This window comes from Salvelinus alpinus, chromosome 24 (genome assembly GCF_045679555.1).
Source record: "Salvelinus alpinus chromosome 24, SLU_Salpinus.1, whole genome shotgun sequence".
Lineage (NCBI taxonomy): Eukaryota > Metazoa > Chordata > Actinopteri > Salmoniformes > Salmonidae > Salvelinus > Salvelinus alpinus.
This window is the reverse complement of record NC_092109.1, coordinates 45,183,024-45,195,547: the sequence shown is the minus strand read 5'-3', so window position 1 is coordinate 45,195,547 and position 12,524 is coordinate 45,183,024. Positions and strand designations below refer to the sequence as shown.

Genomic DNA, 12,524 nt, shown 5'->3' with positions numbered 1-12,524 from the left:
AACTTAATCGAGGAAAATAAGAACAATCCAAAATTTCTTTTTGATACTGTTGCGAAACTAACTAAAAAGCAGCATTCCCCAAGAGAGGATGGCTTTCACTTCAGCAGTAATAAATTCATGAACTTCTTTGAGGAAAAGATCATGACCATTAGAAAGCAAATTACGGACTCCTCTTTGAATCTGCGTATTCCTCCAGGGCTTAGCTGTCCTGGATCTGCACAGCTCTGCGAGGGCCTGGGATCGGGAGAGACACTTAAGTGTTTTAGTACTATATCTCTTGACACAATGATGAAAATAATCATGGCCTCTAAACCTTCAAGCTGCATACTGGATCCTATTCCTACTAAACTGCTGAAGGAGCTGCTTCCTGTGCTTGGCCCTCCTATGTTGAACATAATAAACAGCTCTCTATCCACCGGATGTGTACCAAACTCACTAAAAGTGGCAGTGATAAAGCCTCTCTTGAAAAAGCCAAACCTTGACCCGGAAAATATAAAAAACTATCGGCCTATATCGAATCTTCCATTCCTCTCAAAGATTTTAGAAAAAGCTGTTGCGCAGCAACTCACTGCCTTTCTGAAGACAAATAATGTATACGAAATGCTTCAGTCTGGTTTTAGACCCCATCATAGCACTGAGACTGCACTTGTGAAGGTGGTAAATGACCTTTTAATGGCGTCAGACCGAGGCTCTGCATCTGTCCTCGTGCTACTAGACCTTAGTGCTGCCTTTGACACCATCGATCACCACATTCTTTTGGAGAGACTGGAAACCCAAATTGGTCTACACGGACAAGTTCTGGCCTGGTTTAGATCTTACCTGTCGGAAAGATATCAGTTTGTCTCTGTGAATGGTCTGTCCTCTGACAAATCAACTGTACATTTCGGTGTTCCTCAAGGTTCCGTTTTAGGACCACTATTGTTTTCACTATATATTTTACCTCTTGGGGATGTTATTCGAAAACATAATGTTAACTTTCACTGCTATGCGGATGACACACAGCTGTACATTTCAATGAAACATGGTGAAGCCCCAAAATTGCCCTCGCTAGAAGCCTGTGTTTCAGACATAAGGAAGTGGATGGCTGAAAACTTTCTACTTTTAAACTCGGACAAAACAGAGATGCTTGTTCTAGGTCCCAAGAAACAAAGAGATCTTCTGTTAAATCTGACAATTCATCTTGATGGTTGTAAAGTCGTCTCAAATAAAACTGTGAAGGACCTCGGCGTTACTCTTGACCCTGATCTCTCTTTTGACGAACATATCAAGACTGTTTCAAGGACAGCTTTTTTCCATCTACGTAACATTGCAAAAATCAGAAATTTTCTGTCCAAAAATGATGCAGAAAAATTAATCCATGCATTTGTTACTTCTAGGTTAGACTACTGCAATGCTCTACTTTCCGGCTACCCGGATAAAGCACTAAATAAACTTCAGTTAGTGCTAAATACGGCTGCTAGAATCCTGACTAGAACCAAGAAATTTGATCATATTACTCCAGTGCTAGCTTCCCTACACTGGCTTCCTGTTAAGGCAAGGGCTGATTTCAAGGTTTTACTGTTAACCTATAAAGCGTTACATGGGCTTGCTCCTACCTATCTTTCCGAGTTGGTCCTGCCGTACATACCAATACGTACGCTACGGTCACAAGACGCAGGCCTCCTAATTGTCCCTAGAATTTCTAAGCAAACAGCGGGAGGCAGGGCTTTCTCCTATAGATCTCCATTTTTATGGAACAGTCTGCCTACCCATGTGAGAGACGCAGACTCGGTCTCAACCTTTAAGTCTTTACTGAAGACTTATCTCTTCAGTAGGTCATATGATTGAGTGTAGCCTGGCCCAGGAGTGTGAAGGTGAACGGAAAGGCTCTGGAGCAACGAACCGCCCTTGCTGTCTCTGCCAGGCCGGTTCCCCTCTCTCCACTGGGATTCTCTGCCTCTAACCCTGTTACAGGGGCTGAGTCACTGGCTTGCTGGTGCTCTTTCATGCCGTCCCTAGGAGGGGTGCGTCACTTGAGTGGGTTGAGTTACTGACGTGATCTTCCTGTCTGGGTTGGCGCCCCCCCTTGGTTTGTGCTGTGGTGGAGACCTTTGTGGGCTATACTCGGCATTGTCTCAGGATTGTAAGTTGGTGGTTGAGGATTTCCCTCTAGTGGTGCGGGGGCTGTGCTTTGGCAAAGTGGGTGGGGTTATATCCTTCCTATTTGGCCCTGTCCGGGGGTTTCTTCGGATGGGGCCACAGTGTCTCCTGACCGCTCCTGTCTCAGCCTCCAGTATTTATGCTGCAGTAGTTTGTGTCGGGGGGCTAGGGTCAGTTGGTTACCTGGAGTACTTCTCCTGTCTTATCCAGTGTCCTGTGTGAATTTAAGTATGCTCTCTCTAATTCTCTCGTTCTCTCTTTCTCTCTGAGAACCTGAGCCCTAGGACCATACGTCAGGACTACCGGGCATGATGACACCTTGCTGTCCCCAGTCCGCCTGGCCTTGCTGCTATTCCAGTTTCAACTGTTCTGCCTGTGGTTACGGAACCCCTACCTGTCCCAGACCTGCTGTTTTCAACTCTTAATGATCGGCTATGAAAAGCCAACTGAGATTTATTCCTGATTATTATTTGACCATGCTTGTCATTTATGAACATTTTGAAAATCTTGGCTCTCTCTAATTTTCTCCTTCTCTCTTTCTTTCTCTCGGAGGACCTGAGCCCTAGGACCATACGTCGGGACTACCGGCCGTGGTGACTCCTTGCTGTCCCCAGTCCGCCTGGCCTTGCTGCTATTCCAGTTTCAACTGTTCTGCCTGCGGTTATGGAACCCCTACCTGTCCCAGACCTGCTGTTTTCAACTCTTAATGATCGGCTATGAAAAGCCAACTGAGATTTATTCCTGATTATTATTTGACCATGCTTGTCATTTATGGAAATTTTGAAAATCTTGGCTCTCTCTAATTTTCTCCTTCTCTCTTTCTTTCTCTCGGAGGACCTGGGCCCTAGGACCATGCGTCGGGACTGCCGCCCGTGGTGACTCCTTGCTGTCCCCAGTCCGCCTGGCCTTGCTGCTATTCCAGTTTCAGCTGTTCTGCCTGCGGTTATGGAACCGCCACCTTTCCCAGACCTGTTGTTTTTCAACTCTTGATGATCGGCTATGAAAAGCCAACTGAAAATTATTCATGATTATTATTTGACCATGCTTGTCACTTATGAACATTTTTGAACATCTTGGCATAGTTCTGTTATAATCTCCACCCGGCACAGCCAGAAGAGGACTGGCCACCCCTCATAGCCTGGTTCCTCTCTAGGTTTCTTCCTAGGTTTTGGCCTTTCTAGGGAGTTTTTCCTAGCCACCGTGCTTCTACACCTGCATTACTAGCTGTTTGGGGTTTTAGGCTGGGTGTCTGTACAGCACTTCGAGATATTAGCTGATGTACGAAGGGCTATATAAAATAAAATTGATTGATTGAAATTGATTGATACTAGAACAGTCTGCAGCACCCGGCCTCACCCTACTAGAACAGTCTGCAGCACCCGGCCTCACCCTACTAGAACAGTCTGCAGCACCCGGCCTCACCCTACTAGAACAGTCTGCAGCACCCGGCCTCACCCTACTAGAACAGTCTGCAGCACCCGGCCTCACCCCACTAGAACAGTCTGCAGCACCCGGCCTCACCCCACTAGAACAGTCTGCAGCACCCGGCCTCACCCTACTAGAACAGTCTGCAGCACCCGGCCTCACCCTACTAGAACAGTCTGCAGCACCCGGCCTCACCCCACTAGAACAGTCTGCAGCACCCGGCCTCACCCTACTAGAACAGTCTGCAGCACCCGGCCTCACCCCACTAGAACAGTCTGCAGCACCCGGCCTCACCCTACTAGAACAGTCCGCAGCACCCGGCCTCACCCTACTAGACCAGTCCGCAGCACCCGGCCTCACCCTACTAGAACAGTCCGCAGCACCCGGCCTCACCCTACTAGACCAGTCCGCAGCACCCGGCCTCACCCTACTAGACCAGTCTGCAGCACCCGGCCTCACCCTACTAGAACAGTCTGCAGCACCCGGCCTCACCCTACTAGAACAGTCTGCAGCACCCGGCCTCACCCTACTAGAACAGTCTGCAGCACCCGGCCTCACCCTACTAGAACAGTCTGCAGCACCCGGCCTCACCCTACTAGAACAGTCTGCAGCACCCGGCCTCACCCTACTAGAACAGTCCGCAGCACCCGGCCTCACCCTACTAGAACAGTCCGCAGCACCCGGCCTCACCCTACTAGAACAGTCCGCAGCACCCGGCCTCACCCTACTAGAACAGTCCGCAGCACCCGGCCTCACCCTACTAGAACAGTCCGCAGCACCCGGCCTCACCCTACTAGAACAGTCCGCAGCACCCGGCCTCACCCTACTAGACCAGTCTGCAGCACCCAGACCTGGGTCCTGACAGTAAATCTCAGTAAAACAAAAATAATGGTGTTCCATAAAAGGTCCAGTTGCCAGGACCACAAATACAAATTCCATTTAGACACCGTTGTCCGAGAGCACACAAAAAACGATACATACCTCGGCCTAAACATCAGCGCCACAGGTAACTCCCGAGTGGTGCAGCGGTCTGAGGCGTCACTACAGTCCCTGGTTCGAATCCAGGCTGTATCACAACCGGCTGTGATTGGGGCGGTGCACAAGTCGCCCAGGTTTGACCGTCATTGTAAATAAACATAAGTTCTTAACTGACTTGCCTAGTTAAATAAAGGTTAAATAAATAAATAAAATAAGCTGTGAACGATCTGAGAGACAAGGCAAGAAGGGTCTTCTACGCCATCAAAAGGAACATAAAATTCGACATACCAATTAGGATCTGGCTAAAAAATACTTCAGTCAGTTATATAACCCATTGCCCTTTATAGTTGTGAGGTCTGGGGTCCGCTCACCAAGCAAGAATTCACAAAATGGGACAAACACCAAATTGAGACTCTGCATGCAGAATTCTGCAAAAATATCCTCCGTGTACAACGTAGAACACCAAATAATGCACGCAGAGCAGAATTAGGCCGATACCCGCTAATTATCAAAATCCAGAAAATAACCATTAAATTCTACAACCACCTAAAAGGAAGCGATTCCCAAACCTTCCATAACAAAGCCATCACCTACAGAGAGATGAACCTGGAAAAGAGTCCCCTAAGCAAGCTGGTCCTGGGGCTCTGTCACAAACACAAACAGACCCCACAGAGCCACAGGACAACAGCACAATTAGACCCAACCAAATCATGAGAAAACAAAAAGAGAATTAGGACAACAGCACAACACATTGGAAAGAAGTAACAAAAAAACAGAGCAAACTAGAATGCTATTTGGCCCTAAACAGAGAGTACACAGTGGCAGAATACCTGACCACTGTGACTGACCCAAACTTAAGGAAAGCTTTGACTATGTACAGACTCAGTGAGCATAGCCTTGCTATTGAGAAAGGCCGCCGTAGGCAGACATGGCTCTCAAGAGAAAACAGGCTATGTGCACACTGCCCACAAAATGAGGTGGAAACTGAGCTGCACTTCCTAACCTCCTGCCCAATGTATGACCATATTAGAGACACATATTTCCCTCAGATTACACAGATCCACAAAGAATTTGAAAACAAATCCAATTTTGATAAACTCCCATATCTACTGGGTGAAATTCCACAGTGTGCATCACAGCAGCAAGATGTGTGACCTGTTGTCACAAGAAAAGGGCAACCAGTGAAGAACAAACACCATTGTAAATACAACCCATATTTATGTTTATTTATTTTCCCTTTTGTACTTACACATATTGTGTAATGTGTAATTACCAATATGTGTAATGGTAATCCCATGTCCACTACTACTATTATTATTGCTGTTAGTCCCACCATTTATTTATATATAAATATTTTGTGTATATATATACATATATATTTTATTTACATTTTTCGATATGTATACTTTGACAATGTAAGTAATAATAACTTGCCATGTCAATAAAGTCAATTGAATTGAATTGAGAGAGAGCCAGAGCCAGAGCGAGAGAGAGAGAGAGAGAGAGAGAGAGAGAGAGAGAGAGAGAGAGAGAGAGAGAGAGAGAGAGAGAGAGCCAGAGAGACAGAGAGAGAGACAGAGAGAGAGAGACAGAGAGAGAGAGACAGAGAGCCAGAGGAGAGAATGACAGTAATTGGGAGCAGAAACGGCATATTCTGTGTGAGATTAGCAGGACACCACCTTTATTTAAGAAGATGTGTGTGTGTGTGTGTGTGTGTGTGTGTGTGTGTGTGTGTGTGTGTGTGTGTGTGTGTGTGTGTGTGTGTGTGTGTGTGTGTGTGTGTGTATGCCACAACCTGCCTCTGCAAACAACATGGGTAAAAAGCTCCGCACATTTCCAAAAGTGGATGTAGCAAAGTAAAATCATACAGGGGCTTCAGAGGAACCTACTTGGACCCGACACCCACCCAGCGGTACTGAGGAACCGACCCGACACAGCGGTACTGAGGAACCTACCCAACACCCACCCAGCGGTACTGAGGAACCTACCCAACACCCACACAGCGGTACTGAGGAACCTACCCAACACAGCGGTACTGAGGAACCTACCCAACACCCACACAGCGGTACTGAGGAACCGACCCAACACCCACACAGCGGTACTGAGGAACCTAGCCAACACCCACCCAGTGGTAAAGCGGTACTGAGGAACCGACCCAACACAGCGGTACTGAGGAACCGACCCAACACCCACACAGCGGTACTGAGGAACCGACCCAACAACCACACAGTGGTACTGAGGAACCGACCCAACACCCACACAGTGGTACTGAGGAACCGACCCAACACAGCGGTACTGAGGAACCGACCCAACACAGCGGTACTGAGGAACCGACCCAACACAGCGGTACTGAGGAACCTACCCAACACAGCGGTACTGAGGAACCGACCCAACAGCCACACAGCGGTACTGAGGAACCGACCCAACAGCCACACAGCGGTACTGAGGAACCGACCCAACACAGCGGTACTGAGGAACCTACCCAACACCCAACACAGCGGTACTGAGGAACCGACCCAACACAGCGGTACTGAGGAACCGACCCAACACAGCGGTACTGAGGAACCGACCCAACACCCACACAGCGGTACTGAGGAACCGACCCAACACCCACACAGCGGTACTGAGGAACCGACCCAACACCAACACAGTGGTACTGAGGAACCGACCCAACACAGCGGTACTGAGGAACCGACCCAACACCCACACAGCGGTACTGAGGAACCGACCCAACACCCACACAGCGGTACTGAGGAACCGACCCAACACCCACACAGCGGTACTGAGGAACCTACCCAACACAGTGGTACTGAGGAACTGACCCAACACCCACACAGCGGTACTGAGGAACCTACCCAACACCCACACAGCGGTACTGAGGAACCGACCCAACACCCACACAGCGGTACTGAGGAACCTACCCAACACCCACACAGCGGTACTGAGGAACCGACCCAACACCCACACAGCGGTACTGAGGAACCTACCCAACACCCACACAGCGGTACTGAGGAACCGACCCAACACAGCGGTACTGAGGAACCTACCCAACACAGCAGTACTGTAACCTACCTTCAAAGAGTGCGGCTGCCATTGGTCGTCCACACCTTTAAACGGTTCCTGTTCGGTGAAGAACTCTGTGTCTGTGTCCAGTCGACCATGTCCCCCATACTGCTCAGCATCACTGTCCAGCTTGATACGATATCTGAGGGGGGTTAAGGAAGGATGGAGGGAGGGAGGGATATAAGGACAGAGGGAGGGAGGGAGGGATATAAGGACAGAGGGAGGGAGGGAGGGATATAAGGACAGAGGGAGAGATGGAGGGAGGGATATAAGGACAGAGGGAGAGATGGAGGGAGAGAGAGATGGAGGGAGGGAGGGATATAAGGACAGAGGGAGGGAGAGATGGAAGGACAGATGGAGGGATATAAGGACAGAGGGAGAGATGGAGGGAGGGAGGGATATAAGGACAGAGGGAGGGAGAGAGGGAGTGATATAAGGACATATGGAGGGAGAGAGGGAGGGAGGGATATAAGGACAGAGGGAGGGAGAGAGGGAGGGAGGGATATAAGGACAGAGGGAGGGAGAGATGGAGGGAGAGATGGAGGGAGGGAGGGATATAAGGACAGAGGGAGGGAGAGAGGGAGGGAGGGATATAAGGACAGAGGGAGAGATGGAGGGAGGGAGGGATATAAGGACAGAGGGAGGGAGAGATGGAGGGAGGGATATAAGGACAGAGGGAGAGATGGAGGGAGGGAGGGATATAAGGACAGAGGGAGGGAGAGAGGGAGGGAGGGATATAAGGACAGAGGGATGGAGAGAGGGAGGGAGGGATATAAGGACAGAGGGAGGGAGAGATGGAGGGTGGGAGGGATATAAGGACAGAGGGAGGGAGAGATGGAGGGAGGGATATAAGGACAGAGGGAGAGATGGAGGGTGGGAGGATATAAGGACAGAGGGAGAGATGGAGGGAGGGAGGGATATAAGGACAGAGGGAGGGAGAGATGGAGGGTGGGAGGGATATAAGGACAGAGGGAGGGAGAGATGGAGGGTGGGAGGGATATAAGGACAGAAGGAGAGATGGAGGGAGGGAGGGATATAAGGACAGAGGGAGGGAGGGATGGAGGGAGGGATGGAGGGAGAGATGTAGGGAGAGATGGAGGGAGAGATGGAGGGAGAGATGGAGGGAGAGATGGAGGGAGGGAGGGATATAAGGACAGAGGGAGAGATGGAGGGTGGGAGGGATATAAGGACAGATGGAGGGAGGGAGGGATATAAGGACAGAGGGAGGGAGGGATGGAGGGAGGGATGGAGGGAGAGATGTAGGGAGAGATGGAGGGAGGGAGGGATATAAGGACAGAGGGAGGGAGAGATGGAGGGTGGGATATAAGGACATAGGGAGAGATGGAGGGTGGGAGGGATATAAGGACAGAGGGAGAGATGGAGGGAGAGATGGAGGGAGGGAGGGATATAAGGACAGAGGGAGAGATGGAGGGTGGGAGGGATATAAGGACAGAGGGAGAGATGGAGGGAGAGATGGAGGGATATAAGGACAGAGGGAGAGATGGAGGGAGGGAGGGATATAAGGACAGAGGGAGGGAGAGATGGAGGACAGAGGGAGAGATGGAGGGAGGGAGGGATATAAGGACAGAGGGAGGGAGAGAGGGAGGGAGGGATATAAGGACAGATGGAGGGAGAGATGGAGGGAGGGATAAAAGGACAGAGGGAGAGATGGAGGGAGGGATATAAGGACAGAGGGAGGGAGAGATGGAGGGTGGGAGGGATATAAGGACAGAGGGAGAGATGGAGGGAGGGAGGGATATAAGGACAGAGGGAGAGATGGAGGGAGGGAGGGATATAAGGACAGAGGGAGAGATGGAGGGAGAGATGGAGGGATATAAGGACAGAGGGAGAGATGGAGGGAGGGAGGGATATAAGGACAGAGGGAGGGAGAGATGGAGGACAGAGGGAGAGATGGAGGGAGGGAGGGATATAAGGACAGAGGGAGGGAGAGAGGGAGGGAGGGATATAAGGACAGATGGAGGGAGAGATGGAGGGAGGGATAAAAGGACAGAGGGAGAGATGGAGGGAGGGAGGGATATAAGGACAGAGGGAGGGAGAGATGGAGGGTGGGAGGGATATAAGGACAGAGGGAGAGATGGAGGGAGGGAGGGATATAAGGACAGAGGGAGAGATGGAGGGAGGGAGGGATATAAGGACAGAGGGAGAGATGGAGGGTGGGAGGGATATAAGGACAGAGGGAGAGATGGAGGGAGAGATGGAGGGATATAAGGACAGAGGGAGAGATGGAGGGAGGGAGGGATATAAGGACAGAGGGAGGGAGAGATGGAGGACAGAGGGAGAGATGGAGGGAGGGAGGGATATAAGGACAGAGGGAGGGAGAGAGGGAGGGAGGGATATAAGGACAGATGGAGGGAGAGATGGAGGGAGGGATAAAAGGACAGAGGGAGAGATGGAGGGAGGGAGGGATATAAGGACAGAGGGAGGGAGAGATGGAGGGTGGGAGGGATATAAGGACAGAGGGAGAGATGGAGGGAGGGAGGGATATAAGGACAGAGGGAGAGATGGAGGGAGGGAGGGATATAAGGACAGAGGGAGAGATGGAGGGAGAGATGGAGGGATATAAGGACAGAGGGAGAGATGGAGGGAGGGAGGGATATAAGGACAGAGGGAGGGAGAGATGGAGGACAGAGGGAGAGATGGAGGGAGGGAGGGATATAAGGACAGAGGGAGGGAGAGAGGGAGGGAGGGATATAAGGACAGATGGAGGGAGAGATGGAGGGAGGGATAAAAGGACAGAGGGAGAGATGGAGGGAGGGAGGGATATAAGGACAGAGGGAGGGAGAGATGGAGGGTGGGAGGGATATAAGGACAGAGGGAGAGATGGAGGGAGGGAGGGATATAAGGACAGAGGGAGAGATGGAGGGAGGGAGGGATATAAGGACAGAGGGAGAGATGGAGGGTGGGAGGGATATAAGGACAGAGGGAGGGAGAGATGGAGGGAGGGAGGGATATAAGGACAGAGGGAGAGATGGAGGGAGGGAGGGATATAAGGACAGAGGGAGGGAGAGATGGAGGACAGAGGGAGAGATGGAGGGATATAAGGACAGAGGGAGAGATGGAGGGAGGGAGGGATATAAGGACAGAGGGAGAGATGGAGGGAGGGAGGGATATAAGGACAGAGGGAGGGAGAGATGGAGGGCGGGATATAAGGACAGTGGGAGGGAGAGATGGAGGGAGGGAGGGATATAAGGACAGAGGGAGGGAGAGATGGAGGGAGGGATATAAGGACAGAGGGAGAGATGGAGGGAGAGATGGAGGGAGGGATGGATATAAGGAGAGAGGGAGAGATGGAGGGATATAAAGACAGAGGGAGGGAGAGATGGAGGGAGAGATGGAGGGAGGGAGGGATATAAGGACAGAGGGAGAGATGGAGGGATATAAGGACGGAGGGAGGGAGAGAGGGAGGGAGGGAGGGATATAAGGACAGATGGAGGGAGAGATGGATATAAGGACAGAGGGAGAGATGGAGGGAGAGATGGAGGTAGAGATGGAGGGTGGGAGGGATATAAGGACAGAGGGAGGGAGAGATGGAGGGTGGGAGGGATATAAGGACAGAGGGAGGGAGAGATGGAGGGTGGGAGGGATATAAGGACAGATGGAGGGAGAGATGGAGGGAGGGAGGGATATAAGGACAGAGGGAGGGAGAGATGGAGGGAGAGATGGAGGGAGGGAGGGATATAAGGACAGACGGATGGAGAGATGGAGGGAGAGATGGAGGGAGGGAGGGATATAAGGACAGAGGGAGGGAGAGATGGAGGGAGGGAGAGATGGAGGGTGGGAGGGATATAAGGACACAGGGAGGGAGAGATGGAGGGAGGGAGGGATATAAGGACAGAGGGAGAGATGGAGGGAGAGATGGAGGGAGAGTTGGAGGGAGGGAGGGATATAAGGACAGAGGGAGGGAGAGATGGAGGGTGGGAGGGATATAAGGACAGATGGAGGGAGAGATGGAGGGAGGGAAGGATATAAGGACAGAGGGAGGGAGAGATGGAGGGAGGGAGGGATATAAGGACAGAGGGAGGGAGAGATGGAGGGAGAGATGGAGGGAGGGATATAAGGACAGAGGGATGGAGAGATGGAGGGAGGGAGGGATATAAGGACAGAGGGAGGGAGAGATGGAGGGAGGGAGAGATGGAGGGTGGGAGGGATATAAGGACACAGGGAGGGAGAGATGGAGGGAGGGAGGGATATAAGGACAGAGATGGAGGGAGAGATGGAGGGAGAGATGGAGGGAGGGAGGGATATAAGGACAGAGGGAGGGAGAGATGGAGGGAGGGAGGGATATAAGGACAGAGGGAGGGAGAGATGGAGGGAGAGATGGAGGGAGGGAGGGATATAAGGACAGAGGGAGGGAGAGATGGAGGGAGAGATGGAGGGAGGGAGGGAGAGATGGAGGGAGGGATATAAGGACAGAGGGAGAGATGGAGGGAGGGAGGGATATAAGGACAGAGGGAGGGAGAGATGGAGGGTGGGAGGGATATAAGGACAGAGGGAGAGATGGAGGGAGGGATGGAGGGTGGGAGGGATATAAGGACAGAGGGAGAGATGGAGGGTGGGAGGGATATAAGGACAGAGGGAGAGATGGAGGGAGGGAGGGATATAAGGACAGAGGGAGGGAGAGATGGAGGGAGGGAGGGATATAAGGACAGAGGGAGGGAGAGATGGAGGGTGGGAGGGATATAAGGACAGAGGGAGAGATGGAGGGTGGGAGGGATATAAGGACAGAGGGAGAGATGGAGGGAGGGAGGGATATAAGGACAGAGGGAGGGAGAGATGGAGGGAGGGAGGGATATAAGGACAGAGGGAGGGAGAGATGGAGGGAGGGAGGGATATAAGGACAGAGGGAGAGATGGAGGGTGGGAGGGATATAAGGACAGATGGAGGGAGAGATGGAGGGA

At 51.5% G+C, this 12,524-nt stretch overlaps 1 protein-coding gene across 1 annotated transcript in view; it reads right to left on the bottom strand.

The window, feature by feature from the left end:
- gbe1a (glucan (1,4-alpha-), branching enzyme 1a) overlaps nt 1–12,524 on the bottom strand; it is a 239,766-nt gene that overhangs the window by 22,869 nt on the left and 204,373 nt on the right. Inside the window, exon 15 of the mRNA XM_071364995.1 lies at nt 7,615–7,747. Within this exon, the coding sequence (XP_071221096.1) occupies nt 7,615–7,747 (133 nt within the window). The remainder of the gene's footprint in view (nt 1–7,614; nt 7,748–12,524) is intronic.